This window comes from Dendrobates tinctorius, unplaced genomic scaffold, assembly GCF_039654945.1.
Source record: "Dendrobates tinctorius isolate UK_male_01 unplaced genomic scaffold, ASM3965494v1 ptg000179l, whole genome shotgun sequence".
In the NCBI taxonomy this organism is placed as follows: domain Eukaryota; kingdom Metazoa; phylum Chordata; class Amphibia; order Anura; family Dendrobatidae; genus Dendrobates; species Dendrobates tinctorius.
Genome location: NW_027361846.1, coordinates 2207442 through 2226177, shown reverse-complemented (window position 1 = coordinate 2226177; position 18736 = coordinate 2207442). Strand labels below are relative to the sequence as shown.

At 47.2% G+C, this 18736-nt stretch overlaps 1 protein-coding gene across 6 annotated transcripts in view; it reads right to left on the bottom strand.

Annotated features, from left to right (window-relative positions):
• The window catches only part of LOC141054852 (uncharacterized), a 141608-nt gene that overhangs the window by 14274 nt on the left and 108598 nt on the right, over nt 1–18736 (bottom strand). For 4 of the 6 annotated variants that reach the window (XM_073551722.1, XM_073551721.1, XM_073551723.1 and 1 more), the window contains exons 8-14: nt 10593–10640; nt 10275–10322; nt 5772–5819; nt 5025–5072; nt 4378–4533; nt 4036–4116; nt 3679–3957 (exon numbers count right to left, since the gene is read on the bottom strand). In XM_073551722.1, the coding sequence (XP_073407823.1) occupies nt 3679–3957; nt 4036–4116; nt 4378–4533; nt 5025–5072; nt 5772–5819; nt 10275–10322; nt 10593–10640 (708 nt within the window). The remainder of the gene's footprint in view (nt 1–3678; nt 3958–4035; nt 4117–4377; nt 4534–5024; nt 5073–5771; nt 5820–10274; nt 10323–10592; nt 10641–18736) is intronic. The other 2 variants (XM_073551724.1, XM_073551726.1) reach the window with 2 other exon arrangements.

Here is an 18736-nt window from a genome sequence, read left to right as displayed (position 1 = left end):
GGGACCAGGTTCACACACAGTTACGCTAACCTTTAAGTTGGCCTGTGGGAACACCAGCATATAATCCCTCAGGGCGAGGTCTGTTGTGAATTCTCTCTCTGGCTTCCCTCTAGTGATTACTGAAGGTAGTGGTGCTGGTCAGATTGACAGAGGGGTTGCGAGTTCTCTTTCTGGGCTCCCTCTGGTGGTTACTGGAGGTAGTGGTGCTGGTCAGATTGACAGAGGTCTGCCACCTGATGATGAGGAGGACGATTGGAGATCTGGGGTTTCTGATTGGGATTTAAGACAGCTGACTCCCTCTATCCCTGCTGGTGATTTTCTTCCTGTTCCTTCTGAGGTCTGATGTCTCCTGCTCTTTCCCTGCATGGTTCAGCTAAGTGGCTCATTTGCTATTCTGTTTGCATTGGATCTGGTTTCGTCTATCTCTGCTTTGTGTGGGTCAGCCAGCTCCGGCTGTGCTGAATCACCGCCCATATGTCACTGCATGTGCCAGTTTGTTTTTGTCCCCTGTTATATTGGCCTCTTTTTGGTTTGCTTTCAGAATATACCAGAGTGCTGATATAGTGGGGGGGCCAAGTCGTGCGACTTCAGTGTTATGGGGCATCAGAAGTGTTGGACTTTTGCAGGGTTTTTTTGCGTGATTGCAGACAGTGTCTTTCCTGTCCTGTCTAGGCAGTGTGGGCCCCATCGTTTGCTCAGTCTATTTTCCTACCTGTGTTTGTGTTTTCATCTTGTCTCACCGACAATATATGTTCGTGGGCTGTCTATTCCTTTGGGGTCTGCTCCGGGGCAGTTTAGATTTCCCCTTTCTTGCTTTAGGCTTAGTTAGCTCTCCGGCTGTGCTGAGTCGTCTAGGATCATCGTAGGTACGCTCCACGGCTACTGCTAGTTGTGTGGATAGGATCAGGGGTCTGCAATCCGCTTAGTTACCAACCTCTCTGGTTTTCTGTGGCTTAGCCTGTTCCTGCTATCCTCCTCTTTGCCCATTCATAACAGAGGTCCTATGGAAATGTTTTATAGAGGATGTGTTTTTGATCTGGTCAGGGGATTCCCTATCTTTATCCCAGTTTTTAGATTCTATTATTAACAAATCACATCTACCACTAGTAGGGAATCCATTCATTTTTGAGACTTAACTATTTTTATCCACGAAAATAAAATTTGCACTCGCACTTTTACCAAACCGACTGACAGCAATAGTCCCATTGCCTTAAACAGCGCTCATCTGCCGCTCAGGTTACTCAATATTCCTAGAGGATAATTTATTCTCCTCCACGGAAATTGCACGGAGAATATGGATTCTGAACAGGAAGCCAACAACCTTACGGACACATTTATAGAGAAATGATATAATGAGGAGTTCTTACACAAAACTAGAGACACGGTGACCAAAATTCCAAGAGATTTACTGATATCCGATAACACAACTAATAACCAGAGGCAATATGATCCTCTTAATATTCCCATAATCTTACAAAATAATCCCAAAACCACTTTCTGAGAATCATCATTAAACGCTGGAACACGTTACGAGAGGACAAGATTCTGGGCGAACGGTCACCGAACCCACCACAGTTCATTCACAGAAGGGCACAGAATATAGGTATCCTGGTGGCTCCGACTGGGCAGGAAACTGTTCACAGTAGTGGTTGTCTAATCACCCCAAACCTCAACCTCAAAGGAGGTTATGCCACACATTAACCCCCTGTAAACGCACGACCTTTACACAGGGTAATGAGATAGATCACATAAGACTTCATCTGCTGTCACACTAAAGGTGTCATTTATTGCATTGAATGCCCGTGTAAAAATAAATATGTGGACTGCACTAGAAGGAAATTCTCCAAAACAATTGCTGAACCCATGAACAACATCTGTAAAACATACAGGCTCATCCCCTATCCAAACACTACACTGAGAAACGTGGGGTAACCTGATCGGGGCACAGGTCTGGGGGATACAAGCTGTTACGGAGGATTGGAGGGAACTACAGAAAAATAATGTCCGTAAAGAGACAGAACGGATCTTCGACCTCAGTACCTTAAAACCGCATGGTCTGAACAATGAGGTGGAGCTTTTCGGGTTTCTGTGATCTCCTAACACCTCTGACCGTCACCTGAATAAACTGTTGCAATCGTCCTCTCATGTTTTCTCCATATATTAGAATAGCAAATTTATGAAAAATAAACACTTTCAAAAATAATTTTAATTACAAATTTTCTTTAAATTAAATTAATGAAAACTCATCCCCCAAAAATCATTTCCCATGGAAATATCATTTCTATTAACATGCTCAACTAATTGTCGCAGTATCTTAATGACCAGGTATTGTTCATATAGGCATGATTAATGACATCAATGAAGTGAAGACTCCGGTATCGAGAGCATGTTGTCACACACTTTCCAGATGTTCTCTCAGAAATATCAATATTCTCATTACATCGAAACTTTCCCTCAATTCATCTCTCATCCTTAATCCTTCTTGAATAAATTGTAACCCTTGGCGTTTTTATCTCCAAACATCGGCATTAATCTCCTTCCCTTCTCCAGTTGGCGACCACCACGGGTCATCATCTCACCTCTGAACATAGAATATGACCAGCAATCCCTTCTCTTCGGTGGCGTTGCCCAAGTCCACTGCCCACTTAGACTAAGTGACCCTGGTATTTGAAAGTTCACTACACTGGGGCTGTAATATCCCTGACGAAGGAAGTCGCAAGCTCCCGAAACGCGTTGGCTTACGATTATAGACTGCTAACATTCCTCTACCCGACCATAGGTTCGGCAGTGACGTCACTACCCCGATTTACCACTCGGGTCGACCAGCAGTGATTCCCTCTGCAGTTGCCACCGGCCGGGGCAGCGTTCGTAACTTAGAACCACTGCCTAGCAGCCCCTTTGAACTTTGTAAAGTGGCTCCCTGCCCCATCTCCACATATGCCGTGGTCCGGCGGCCCCCTCACCAAGTATCTATGGCACCCTTTGAAGTCATTCTACATACAGAGTGCAACTGCCATCTACCGCCAGCGCGAGGCTCCAGCAGGATTCACAGTACCGTGCCTGTCTATGTCTGCTGTTCCACGACGACTTGGGCATAGTACGCTCAGACCTTGGACATACTCACCTATACCGCGTGCATCAACGACCACTTCACCACTGCACGCCAGGATCCATAAACAGCACATCGTTCATTTGTGTGTCGATTGCTGCTCTCCCGATATCTAGTAACCAGACCGGTAACTTTTTGCATATCGCTATTTGTGGCACAGTACCAGACTGTCATAATACTCTGTACTCCACTTGATTCCACGTTCTTCCTCCCCCCTTTTGCCTCAGAATCGCTGCATGGGCATGACCATTAGCACCAGCTGATCTGCAGCTGCCATAAGGGGACATTTATCAGACGCATCCTCTCACCACTCGGCAGCAGTACAGGTAATGCTCTGCATATCACTACTTGTGGCACAGCACCATCCTGTTACACCTGTCTGCCCCCGATCTGATAGCGCGTCTCCTCTACCATTCTTACACGATCAATACTCCCGCCCCACGCTGATCTCTAGCAGTTACACGGGGACCACTGCAGCTACAATTGTGGTAGTTGTCCACCAAACAAGGCGGGTAAGATCCAATTGTAGTGTTGAGCGCCAGTGGGCTTTTGTTTATCCCTCCAGTTACCTCTCCTTATCCGGCTTCGTATCTCTTCCAATCGGTCTGGGTCTCTGTTGTTGAAGTCGGTCCAGCGATGTCGGAGCTGCCGTGGGGTGCGCAAACAGCCAGACAGAGGCTCCAAGCGTCTGGCGATCTCCTGAAGGATAGATTTACGCTGCCTGATGGGAATAGCCCCAGCTCGAATGAGATTATCTGGCAGGAAGTGATCCATTAGCGCCACAAAATACTCCAGCTCTGTTGCAGAGAAGTTTGGGGACCTCCTGATGGACCTTGCTCCAGGGGTGTCTGTCAGAAGAGAAGTGATTAGGCATCGGTGTTGCTGGCGGGGACTTACTACAGTATAATACAGAGCAGTCCTCTCACCTTCCTGCTCTGAACATGTCTCTGACTCCAGGATGCAAGGACCTGATGATAGATTAGACTCCAGCTTGACCATAGAGGGACCTGTGGAGAGTTACGAAGAGCACGGCATCACACTGACATTATACCAGTGCAATGATAATGTCTAGTGCAATGGATGGATCTCCGGAGACCTCAACTGGGCAGGGCAAAGATAGGATGGTACCATGCTTTCTCACAACCTCTGCAACTTGGAGCAAGGGGAAGACTACCCACAACCCCGCTGTATATATGGTCACAGGAGCCACCATCTCTAAGCCTGTTTGTTACTGCATCACAAAGCTGTAGATGACGTCAGATACTCACCCTCAGCAGGGTGCTCCATCCAGGGGTACGGATCTTCTGGTGATACAAAATTTGAAGATGGCTGCTCAGTGCCCTTCAACTGACTCCCTCTCCTCCTGTGATTTTGGCTGGACACCACTGACTGCGGGGAGGGAATGTCATTACTCCAACTTCCTCCTAAGAGAAAAGGCCAGATATTTAGAAATCTGTAAGAAGGATCTGAGGGGAAGTAGGTAATAATAAGAGGAAGTAGTAGCGAATCGATATCCAAAAACACTGAGGGTGTGAGGACAACATGTGAGGTGGCCGCGGGGAGCGACAGCAATTATTATCTGAAGTCACCCCATCCATCAGGAGAATTCGGTAACTGAGCAGTAAACTGGACAGAGACTACGAGATCCTTGACGCTCTCAGGGATTTCTATGATTTGGGCTAAATATAAACAGAGGTTTCTCAGGATATTAAGACTTGTCCCCTTGGAGGATCTTTCCTGGAATAATCTAAGAACAGGGTGGTTTCACTGGTGACAACAGAACCTTTTAGTACCAGATAAGAGAATGGCAGTCATCTTCTTCTAGGGGTTCATTATACTATTGTAGTTCCCATTTGGCTGATGCTATAAGGAAACAGAAAATGTGAAAACCTCATGTATGAGAAACATTCCTCACCTCCTTCATCTTCTTCACTTTCCGGCTCTGATTTTATCGTCCGCAGACCTGGGAATAAATCCATCAGGAAATTGTGAGGTGACACAAAAACCATCACCCAGATTGTAGCACCATCGTCCGCATCACAACACCATCGTCCGCATCACAACACCATCGCCTGCATCACAACACCATCGTCCGCATCACAACACCATCGCCTGCATCACAACACCATCGCCTGCATCACAACACCATCGCCTGCATCACAACACCATCGTCCGCATCACAACACCATCGTCCGCATCACAACACCATCGTCCGCATCACAACACCATCGTCCGCATCACAACACCATCGTCCGCATCACAACACCATCGCCTGCATCACAACACCATCGCCTGCATCACAACACCATCGTCCGCATCACAACACCATCGTCCGCATCACAACACCATCGTCTGCATCACAACACCATCGTCTGCATCACAACACCATCGTCCGCATCACAACACCATCGTCCGCATCACAACACCATCGTCCGCATCACAACACCATCGCCTGCATCACAACACCATCGCCTGCATCACAACACCATCGTCCGCATCACAACACCATCGTCTGCATAACAACACCATCGTCCGCATCACAACACCATCGTCTGCATAACAACACCATCGCCTGCATCACAACACCATCGTCCGCATCACAACACCATCGTCCGCATCACACCACCATCGTCCGCATAACAACACCATCGTCACTCCTCACCTCCTTCATCTTCTTCACTGTCCGCTTCTGATTTTATCGTCCGCAGACCTGGGAATGAATCACATAAGGAAATTATCAGATGAAAAAATAAAAACATCACCCCGATTGTAGCATATGGAGACACAGGGGGTCAGCCGAAAACTGCATGGAGCAGGGATCGTCCCACCGAACGTCCGCTTTCCTTTTAACTTGGGCGTAACGCTACTCAGACAACACAGGGTGAGGGTTTACACAGTGCGGCGATGCTTTATTGAACCACAGAACAGGCAGATAACACATAGAACAGTCCCAGCACAGGACCCAAGATGGCGAACATTACAGAGTCTCATCTGTCCGCTGACTCGCTGGGATAATAGCAGCTGTTAGTTCAGAGCTCTCAGGGCCAAGTACTCCACCTGTGGCATGCACAGACAGAAGGTAACAAGCAGCTTACGAAGACGACAGTCCTTCAGGTACAAGGCCAGTTGACCGGAGGGTCACAACTTGGTTTCTCCAAACATCTACATGGGGCCAGGCGTCCAACGGGTCCCAATCCTGGTTTTCTCCAAATGTATCCATGGATTTGCAATGGCGAATGGAGCAGATCCGTATTCTTCTAGCGGGGGCCGAAGTCCCCTAAGCTGGCATCCGGTAGAATGATAAATCCGTGTCCCTTGTGATGGAGCCATGATATCTTGGCTGCTGTCCTGTCTCTGGTCCTTTGGATGTCTTGGCTGAATCTCTGTGTCTCCATACAGAGGAAAATAACCTCTTTTTATACTTAACAAGTGACCTTCAAACCAGCATTCACAGATAAAGGGGAAAAATGGTGATCGATTTGCATCGTTTTTCCTCCTCTATTTTAAAAGTCAACAAACTACACTGTGTGCAGAATTATTAGGCAAATGAGTGTTTTGATCACATCATCCTTTTCATACATGTTGTCCTACTCCAAGCTGTATAGGCTTGAAAGCCAACTGCCAATTATGTAAATCAGGTGATTTGCATCTCTGTAATGAGGAGGGGTGTGGTCTAATGACATCAACACCCTATATAAGGTGTGCTTAATTATTAGGCAACTTTCTTTCCTTTGGCAAAATGGGTCAGAAGAGAGATTTGACGGACTCTGAAAACTCAAAAATTGTGCGATGTCTTGCAGAGGGATGCAGGAGTCTTGAAATTTCCAAACTTTTGAAGCGTGATCACCGAACAATCAAGCGTTTCGTGGCAAAGAGCCAACAGGGTCGCAAGAAGCGTGCTGATAAAAAAAGGCGCAAAATAACTGCCCATGAATTGAGGAAAATCAAGCGTGAAGCTGCCAAGATGCCATTTGATGCCAGTTTTGCCATATTTCAGAGCTGCAGCGTTACAGGAGTATCAAAAACCTCAAGGTGTGCCATAGTCAGGGACATGGCTAAGGTAAGGAAGGCTGGAAAACGACCACCTCTGAACAAGAATCATAAGATAAAACGTCAAGACTGGGAGAAGAAATATCTTCAGACTGATTTTTCTAAGGTTTTATGGACTGATGAAATGAGAGCGACTCTTGATGGGCCAGATGGATGGGCCCGAGGCTGGATCAGTAAAGGGCAGAGAGCTCCACTCCGACTCAGATGCCAGCAAGGTGGAAGTGGGATACTGGTACGGGCTGGTATCATCAAAGATGAACTTGTGGGACCTTTTCGGGTTGAGGATGGAGTGAAGCTCAACTCCCAGACCTACTGCCAGTTTCTGGAAGACACCTTCTTCAAGCAGTGGTACAGGAAGAAGTTGGTATCATGATTTTCATGCAGGACAATGCTCCATCACATGCATCCAGATACTCCACAGCGTGGCTGCCAGTAAAGGTCTAAAAGAAGAAAAAATAATGACATGCCCCCTTGTTCACCTGATCTGAACCCCATAGAGAACCTGTGGTCCCTCATAAAATGTGAGATCTACAGGGAGGGAAAACAGTACACCTCTCGGAACAGTGTATGGGAGGCTGTGGTGGCTGCGGCACGCGATGCTGATCGTAAACAGATCAAGCAACTGACAGAATCTATGGATGGAAGGAAGGTGAGTGTCATCGTAAAGAAAGGTGGCTATATTGGTCACTGATATTTTTATTTTTGTTTTTGAATGTCAGAAATGTTTATTTCTAAATTTTGTGTGATTTTGGTTTACCTGGTGAAAATAAACACGTCAGATGGGTATATATTTGGTTTTTATTAAGTTGCCTAATAATTCTGCACTGTAATAGTTACTTGCAGAAACAGATATCCTCCTAAGATATCCAAATCTAAAAACCCCACTCCAACTTCCAAAAATATCATGCTTTGATATCTATGAGTCTTTTGGGTTGATTGAGAACATAGCTGTTGTTCAATAATAAAAAGAATCTTCTCAAATACAACTTGCCTAATAATTCTGCACGCGGTGTAGCTGTCCTGGACATTATGTAATCAGCATATCATCAAACATCACTAGTCATCCAGGATAAGAACACAATGTGTCACAACAAATTGTCAACATTACAGGCTTACACAAGTAAAAGTCTGTTTTCTTGACCAACCAGAAAGAAACACAAACTCAAAAATCAACAAATAGATAACAGTCTATTCTTCTTCGCTTGCTGAAAATAGACGTCTGGTTAATTAAGATACAATACTGGGTCCTCACATAGCAGCATCGCCCCGATTGTAGCCTTATTGTCCCGGTTATAACACCATCATCCCGATCACAGCAGCATTGCCCCGATCACAGCACCTTCGTCCCCGTCACAGCACCTTCGTCCCCGTAACAGCAACATCGTCCCCGTAACAGTAACATCGTCCCCGTCACAGCACCATCGTCCCCGTCACAGCACCATCGTCCCCGTCACAGCACCATCGTCCCCGTCACAGCACCATCGTCCCCGTCACAGCACCTTCGTCCCCGTCACAGAACCTTCGTCCCCGTCACAGCACCTTCGTCCCCGTCACAGCACCATCGTCCCCGTCACAGCACCTTCATCCACGTCACAGCACCATCGTCCCCGTCACAGCACCATCGTCCCCGTCACAGCACCTTCGTCCCCGTCACAGCACCTTCGTCCCCGTCACAGCACCTTCGTCCCCGTCACAGCAACATCGTCCCCGTCACAGCACCATCGTCCCAGTCACAGCACCATCGTCCCAGTCACAGCACCATCGTCCCCGTCACAGCACCATCGTCCCCGTCACAGAACCTTCGTCCCCGTCACAGAACCTTCGTCCCCGTCACAGCACCTTCGTCCCCGTCACAGCACCTTCGTCCCCGTCACAGCACCATCGTCCCCGTCACAGCACCTTCATCCCCGTCACATCACCATCGTCCCCGTCACAGCACCATCGTCCCCGTCACAGCACCATCGTCCCCGTCACAGCACCATCGTCCCCGTCACAGCACATTCGTCCCCGTCACAGCACATTCGTCTCCGTCACAGCACCATGGTCCCCGTAAGAGCACCATCGTCCCCGTCACAGCACCTTCGTCCCCGTTACAGCACCTTCGTCCCCGTCACAGCACCATCGTCCCCGTCACAGCACCATCGTCCCCGTCACAGCACCATCGTCCCCGTCACAGCACCATCGTCCCCGTCACAGCACCATCGTCCCCGTCACACAACCTTCGTCCCCGTCACAGCACCTTCGTCCCCGTCACAGCACCTTCGTCCCCTTCACAGCACCTTCGTCCCCTTCACAGCACCTTCGTCCCCTTCACAGCACCTTCGTCCCCGTCACAGCACCTTCGTCCCCGTCACAGCACCTTCGTCCCCGTCACAGAACCTTTGTCCCCGTCACAGCACCTTCGTCCCCGTCACAGCACCTTCGTCCCCGTCACAGCACCTTCGTCCCCGTCACAGAACCTTCATCCCCTTCACAGCACCTTCGTCCCCGTCACAGCACCTTCGTCCCCGTCACAGCACCATCGTCCCCGTCACACAACCTTCGTCCCCGTCACAGCACCTTCGTCCCCGTCACAGCACCTTCGTCCCCGTCACAGCACCTTCGTCCCCGTCACAGAACCTTCATCCCCTTCACAGCACCTTCGTCCCCGTCACAGCACCTTCGTCCCCGTCACAGCACCTTCGTCCCCGTCACAGAACCTTCATCCCCGTCACAGCACCTTCGTCCCCGTCACAGCACTATCGTCCCCGTCACAGCACCATCGTCCCCGTCACAGCACCTTCATCCCCGTCACAGAACCTTCATCCCCGTCACAGCACCTTCATCCCCGTCACAGCACCTTCATCCCCGTCACAGAACCTTCATCCCCGTCACAGAACCTTCATCCCCGTCACAGCACCTTCGTCCCCGTCACAGCACCTTCGTCCCCGTCACAGCACCTTCGCCCCCGTCACAGCACCATCGTCCCAGTCACAGCACCTTCGTCCCCGTCACAGCACCTTCGTCCCCGTCACAGCACCTTCATCCCCGTCACAGCACCATCGTCCCCGTCACAGCACCATCGTCCCGATCATAACACGATCATCTCAATCATAACCCCATCGTCATTCCTCACCTCTTTCATCTTCTTCACTGTCCGCCTCTGATTTTATCGTCCGCAGACCTGGGAATGAATCATATGAGGAAATGGTCAGGAGAAAAAAAAAAAATCACCCCTATCGTAGCACCATCGTCCTGATCGTAACATTATCATTCCAATCGTGTCACCAGATTATAACATTATCCCGATCATAATACCCTTGTCCGGATCAAAGCAGCATTGTCGCGATCAGGACACCACCGCCCCGGTCACGACACCACCGCCCTGGTCACGTCACCACTGCCCCGGTCACGTCACCACCGCCCCGGTCACGACACCGCCGTCATTCTTCACCTCCTTCATCTTCTTCACTGTCTGCCACTGATTTTATCGTCCACAGACCTGGGAATAAATCACATGAGGAAATTTTCAGGAGAAAAAAAAAAACATCACCCTTATTGTAGCACTATCGCCCCGATCGTGGCATCAGATCATAACACCATTGGCCTGATCTTAATACCGTCATCCGTATCAAAGCAGCATCGTCCCGATCGCAACACCATCGTCCCGATCGCAACACCATTGTCCCGATCGCAACACCATCGTCCCACCAATCGCAACACCATCGTCCCGATCGCAACACCATCGTCCCACCAATCGCAACACCATCGTCCCACCAATTGCAACACCATTGTCCCGATCGCAACACCATCGTCCCACCAATCGCAACACCATCGTCCCACCAATCGCAACACCATCGTCCCGATCGCAACACCATCGTCACGATTGCAACACCATAGACCCAATCGCAACACCATCGACCCAATCGCAACACCATTGTCCTGATTGCAACACCATCGTCCCACCAATCGCAATACCGTCATCCCACCAATCGCAACACCATTGACCCGATCGCAACACCATCGTCCCGATCGCAACACCATCGTCCCGATCGCAACACCATCGTCCCGATCGCAACACCATCGTCCCGATCGCAACACCATCGTCCCGATCGCAACACCATCGTCCCGATCGCAACACCATCCTCACGATTGCAACACCATTGTCACGACTGCAACACCATCGTCACGACTGCAACACCATCGTCACGACTGCAACACCATCGTCACGACTGCAACACCATGGTCTCGATCATAACAGTGACATCCTGATCAGGCAGCCATTAATCTGTTAACACCAGAAATCCTGAGAAGAGGTCATGTAACATAACGCATTTGAGAGAGTATAACATCTAGAGAGCTCTGCATGTGATACAGGACACAGGGCCTTACTTCTCACATCATTACCTGTGTCTGTATGCCCTATAAGCATTTCTCAATTCAGGCCCATCATAGGGTCACATGTCCATGGTGAAATATCTGCATGGGGTGGGGCAGGTACCTTCTCATGCCAACACTTACGCAGCAGAATAACTTTCCATGACCAGCTACTGTATGACAATGAGCATCCTTGTTCTGCGTGTTGGTTGTTGATCATGGTGACTATAATAGTTCAGTGTTACATGGACTTAAATAGAGAGAAAGTGCAGCAAATAGAAGACACAAACTATTCTACATAGCGGCTGACCGATATAAAAGAAGTATCATTTCTCCTTGCGGAGAATGACATGCTAAGCATGTTGAGGTGAGGAGACTTAAAGCCGCAATGGAGCATTGCAAGGTGAAATGATACTTCTTGGATTTCGGTCAGATGCCTCTCACACAGCCAAACCAAATCTCACACTTTGCACTGACGAGGGGCAGTACCCCGAAACACAGTGTCTGCAAATTGACATTCTGGCTTGGCTTTTATCCTAAGTCATGTAACTAGGCTCGTTAAAGGGTCAACATTGACTTTTAGGATTGCTAATTCCAATAGGTGGCACTAGAGTTCTAGTCCTCTTCCTCTCTGAAGAGACAATTTGCATAATTAGCATATTTCCCAGAGGAGCATTGCGGCTTTAAGTCTCCTCGCCTCAACATGCTTAGCATGTCATTCTCCGCAAGGAGAAATGATACTTCTTGGATATCCATCATACATCAGCGACAGATGTCATCTCCATCCTGAGGACCTTCGATGTGTGTTCATCATAGTAACAGTTAGCAAGGCCGAAAAAAGCCCTGTGTCCATCCAGTTCAGTCTATATTCCGTCAGAATAAATGCCCAGATCTACGTCCTTCTAAAGAACCTAATCACTATAAGATACAATATTGTTACACTCCAGGAAGACGTCCAGGCCTCTCCTGATCCCCTCGACTGAGTTAGCCATCACCACCTTCTCAGGCAGGGAATTCCAGATTCTCACTGCCCTAACAGTAAAGATTCCTCTTTTACAGCTCTGGCAAAAATTAAGAGACCACTGCACAGTTGTATAAATGTCCGCTTCTCTCCATGTCTGACAGCCATTCCTCCATTCCAGTGTCAGTTGAATTCTTAGCAGAGTCCACCTCATTCCACTTAATGTGCTTCTGATTAGGTGATCACCTGAACCAAATCTTATTTTACGAAGGAAAGTATAAAATCCCTACTGTGGTGTTCACAATCCTCCTGCAGTAGGACAAGCTGGATGGCAAAACAAGTGCTAGTGATATCCCAAAAGTAACAGGAATGAAAAAAAAAAAAAAACTTATAACCATGCCAAAGTAATTGAAAAGAAAAGTCTTGAGTGAGGAAAAGAAGGGCTCAATTCTGGCTTTACTAGAAGAGGGATACAGTGAGCATCATGTTGCTTCCATCCTTAAAATTTCTAACACGGCAGTCCATTACAACAAGGTCAAGCAGCAGACATTGGGGACAACAAAGCTACAGACGGGCAGAGGGCGAAAATGACTCTCCACTGACCGGGATGACTGTCGTCTTATTCGAATGTCACTCAGCAACCGCAGGATGACATCAAGTGACCTACAAAAGGAATGGCAAATGGCAGCTGGGGTGAAGTCCACAGCAAAAACAGTTTGTAACAGGCTCCTAGAGGCAGGGCTCAAGTCATGCAAAGGTAGAGAAAAGCCTTTCATCAATGAGAAGCAAAGGAGAGCCAGGCTGAAGTTTACCAAAGAACATAAGGATTGGAACATGGAGGACTGGAGTAAGGTAATCTTCTCTGAGGAGTCTAATTTCCAGCTTTGCCCAACACCTGGTCATCTAATTATTATTAGACGGAGACCTGGAGAGGCGTACAAGCCACAGTGTCTTGCACCCACTGTGAAATTTGGTGGAAAATTGGTGATGATCTGGGGATGCTTCAGCAGGGCTGGAATTAGGCAGGTTAATCTTTGTGAAGGACGTATGAATCAAGCCGCATACAAGGTTATCCTGGAACAACAGCTGGTTCCTTCTGCTCAGGTAATGTTCCCCAACTCTGAGGACTGGTTTTTCCAGCAGGAAAATGCACCATGCCACACAGCTAGGTCAATCAATGTCTGGATGAAGGACCACCACATCAAATCCCTGTCATGGCCAGCCCAATTCGGAGACATGTTGTCAGTAGTTTATAGAATAAAAGAGCAATTTTGCATTTTACTCAAAAATATAAAGAGAGAAATCAGAGAAACTGAACATTTTGCAGTGGTCTCTTAATTTTTGCCAGAGCTGTATGTTGGTGGAGAAACCTTCTCCCCTCCAGACGCAGAGAATTCCCCCTTGTGACCGTCACCTTCCTTGGTATAAACAGATCCTTGGACAGATATTTGTATTGTCCCCTTACATACTTATACATGGTGTAAGGTAGCGCTGTCATTCGGGTAGGGGATACTTGCTTGGCAGCCAATAAATCACATCCGGCACAGGTTTTCCATAAAACCAAAACCTAGTCCATGCGGTTTATTCAGGCATTATAAACCACAGCAGCAACATAAAGTTCATAACATCAGTATAGCGTCCATGACAGAGTTCAGCTCTGTAATCCCTGTGGTCACACAGGGTATGCAGTGTTCCATACGCTGGCTCTTCAGCCTCACAGTTATCTCACCCATCAGGGTTCCCTCATGGATGTTTCTCCATACTGCAGATGTCCTTTCCCTCCAGGGAACTATCAGGCACGTGCAGCCATTAACACAGCATTCACTTGCTGTCAGGAAGACAGTCCCATCTCTCTCAGACGGGACCTTCCACAATGGACCAACCAGGTCCCAGCATTCACCCATGTGACCTACCCTGGCCACCTTATATGGCCCGTAGCCACGCCCACCGGGTCACATGGATATGACCTCATCACAGGTCCTTCAACAACTCATACATACTTTATAATAGCGTTCTTTAAACACACCCCCTGGGTGGGTTTGTACGGAACTAGTCCCGCCCATCTCACCAGTTACCTGGAGACTTCCCAAACACATTGAAACAGCACCTCAGCAGTATCACTGCTGATCAACAGACACAAGTCTCCATCCCAAAGCCACCCACCTTGAGATACATAATGGTCATTCAGTATTCTGCCAATCATCCTCTCTCCTGGGACATCCACACAGCGCCCCCTAGCGGACACAGTGGTCACTACACAATGGTTATTAGATCGCCCCTCAGTCATCTTTTTTCTAGACTAAATAATCCTAATTTTGCTAATCTCTCTGGGTATTGTAGTTCCCCATTTCCCTTATTAATTTTGTTGCCCTCCTTTGTACTCGCTCTAGTTCCATTATATCCTTCCTGAGCACCGGTGCCCAAAATTGGACACAGTCCTCCATGTGCGGTCTAACCAGGGATTTGTACAGAGGCAGTATAATGCTCTCATCATGTGTATCCAGACCTCTTTAATGCACCCCATGATCCTGTTTGCCTTGGCAACCGCTGCCTGGCACTGGCTGCTCCAGGTAAGTTTATCAGTAACTAGGATCCCCAAGTCCTTCTACATGTCAGATTTACCCAGTGGTTTCCCGTTCAGTGTGTAATGGTGATATTGATTCCTTCTTCCCAGGTGTATAACCTTACATTTATCATTGTTACACCCTATCTGCCACCTTTCGGCCCAAGTCCCCAACTTATCCAGATCCATCTGTAGCAGAATACTATCTTCTCTTCTATTGACTGCTTTACATAGTTTTGCATCATCTGAAAATATCGATATCTTACTGTGTAAACCTTCTACCAGATCGTTAATAAATACAGTGGGGAAAAAAAGTATTTAGTCAGTCAGCAATAGTGCAAGTTCCACCACTTAAAAAGATGAGAGGCGTCTGTAATTTACATCATAGGTAGACCTCAACTATTGGAGACAAACTGAGAAAAAAAAATCCAGAAAATCACATTGTCTGTTTTTTTTTCATTTTATTTGCATATTATGGTGGAAAATAAGTATTTGGTCAGAAACAAAATTTCATCTCAATACTTTGTGATATATCCTTTGTTGGCAATGACAGAGGTCAAACGTTTTCTGTAAGTCTTCACAAGGTTGCCACACACTGTTGTTGGTATGTTGGCCCATTCCTCCATGCAGATCTCCTCTAGAGCAGTGATGTTTTTGGCTTTTCGCTTGGCAACACAGACTTTCAACTCCCTCCAAAGGTTTTCTATAGGGTTGAGATCTGGAGACTGGCTAGGCCACTCCAGGACCTTGAAATGCTTCTTACGAAGCCACTCCTTCGTTGCCCTGGCTGTGTGCTTTGGATCATTGTCATGTTGAAAGACCCAGCCACGTTTCATCTTCAATGCCCTTGCTGATGGAAGGAGGTTTGCACTCAAAATCTCACGATACATGGCCCCATTCATTCTTTCATGTACCCGGATCAGTCGTCCTGGCCCCTTTGCAGAGAAACAGCCCCAAAGCATGATGTTTCCACCACCATGCTTTACAGTAGGTATGGTGTTTGATGGATGCAACTCAGTATTCTTTTTCCTCCAAACACGACAAGTTGTGTTTCTACCAAACAGTTCCAGTTTGGTTTCATCAGACCATAGGACATTCTCCCAAAACTCCTCTGGATCATCCAAATGCTCTCTAGCAAACTTCAGACGGGCCCGGACATGTACAGGCTTAAGCAGTGGGACACGTCTGGCACTGCAGGATCTGAGTTCATGGTGGCGTAGTGTGTTACTTATGGTAGGCCTTGCTACATTGGTCCCAGCTCTCTGCAGTTCATTCACTAGGTCCCCCCGCGTGGTTCTGGGATTTTTGTTCACCGTTCTTGTGATCATTCTGACCCCACGGGGTGGGATTTTGCGTGGAGCACCAGATCGAGGGAGATTATCAGTGGTCTTGTATGTCTTCCATTTTCTAATTATTGCTCCCACAGTTGATTTCTTCACTCCAAGCTGGTTGGCTATTGCAGATTCAGTCTTCCCAGCCTGGTGCAGGGCTACAATTTTGTTTCTGGTGTCCTTTGACAGCTCTTTGATCTTCACCATAGTGGAGTTTGGAGTCAGACTGTTTGAGGGTGTGCACAGGTGTCTTTTTATACTGATAACAAGTTTAAACAGGTGCCATTACTACAGGTAATGAGTGGAGGAAAGAGGAGACTCTTAAAGAAGAAGTTACAGGTCTGTGAGAGCCAGAAATCTTGATTGCTTGTTTCTGACCAAATACTTATTTTCCACCATAATATGCAAATAGAATGAAAAAAAAACAATGTGATTTTCTGGATTTTTTTTTCTCAGTTTTTCTCCCATAGTTGAGGTCTACCTATGATGTAAATTACAGACGCCTCTCATCTTTTTAAGTGGTGGAACTTGCACTATTGCTGACTGACTAAATACTTTTTTTCCCCACTGTACGTTGTAGAGAAGAGGTCCCAACACCGACCCCTGCGGTCCCCACTGGTCACAGCGGCCCAGTTAGAGAATATACCATTTATAACCCCCCTCTGCTTTCTATCACTCAGCCAATTACTTACCCATTACACACATTTTCCCCCAGACCCGGCATTCTCATTCTGTGTACCAACCTCTTGTGTGGCACGGGATCAAATGCTTTGGAAAAATCAAGATCTACCACATCCAATGACTCACCTTGGTCCAGTCTATAGCTTACCTCTTCATAAAAGCTGATTAGATTGGTGTGACAGGAGCGATTCCTCATAACCCATGCTGATATGGAGTTACAGTTATTCTCAGTGAGATCATCCAGAATAACATCCCTCAGAAACCCTTCACATATCTCACCAACAATAGAGGTTAGACTTACTGGCCTATAATTTCCAGGTCACTTTTAGAGCCTTTTTGAATATTGGCACCACATTTGCTATGCGCCAGTCCTGTGGAACAGACCCCGTTGCTATAGAGTCTCTAAATATAAGAAATAATGGCTTGTCTATTACATTACTTAGTTCTCTTAGTACTCGTGGGTGTATGCCATCCGGATCCGGAGATTCATCTATTTAACTCTTATTTAGCCGGTTTCGCGCCTCTTCTTGGGTTAGATTGGTGACCCTTAATATCGGGTTTTCTTTGTCTCTCGGCATTTCATTTTCCACCGTGAATACCGTGAAGAAGAAGATGGGTAATATATTCGCTTTTTCCTCGTCATCTACAACCATTCTTTCCTCACAATTCTTTAAGGCTCCTACACTGTCACTTATGATTCTGTTACTATTGATATAGGTGAAGAACAGCTTGGGATTAGTGTTACTCTCCTTTGTGCTCCTCGGTTTCCTTTTTGGCAGCTGTAATTAGTTTTTTAAATAAAGTATTTTTCTCCCTGTAGTTTTTAGCTCTTCAGCGGGGCCGTCCTGCTTTAGTAGTGTAAATGCTTTCTTTTTTTTATTTTTAAATTCATTTATTAAACCACAGGCAGTTTTACAATACACCCATATAGTACCAGGTGTTGAGCTTGATACAAAACATACATATGTTCAGACAGCATGAAGACGCGGGGCAAAATATGGGCATCGACTGTGTGAATAAAGCAAACACAGTATGAACTGAATCACAGTGGTGTTGTGTTATTGTACCAGTAATAAAACCTGCCTGGCTTCTAAAGCTACCTACATCTACCAAAACGTAAACTGTCCCGCAGCCGACTTCTATATAATGAGCAGCTTACTGTGCGACGCCTCCGCTCGGCAAAGTGAGGTGAGAGGAGTTCCACCTCTCCCAAATCTTCTCGAATTTACCCGGGCACCCTCTATTCTGATACAGTGTACGTTCATATGGGATAATCGAATTTACCAGAGTGACCCAGGACCCAAGAGAAGGAGGTGAATTCCCCATCCACCGCAATGCTAGTATCTTCCGTGCCATGAACAGTGTCTCCCGTAGAAAAATCCCAACATGATGACCCCATGCCTCCTCATCCCACACCCCAAACAGACAGATCAGCGGCTCAATGGGAACTGGGGTTTGTACCAAAGATGTTAATAATGACGTCACCTCGCTCCAGTATTGCACAACGACAGGACAGCACCAGATCATATGATAAAATCTGCATCTATTGAATGACATCTCAAACACTCCGATGACGGGTACCGGCCCGTCTTAAAGAGTCGACTTGGAGTCAAATACGATTAATAATATACAGTTGTATCATCCTGTTGGCAGACGGAGACTCCCAGATTGGGGACTCCAGGATT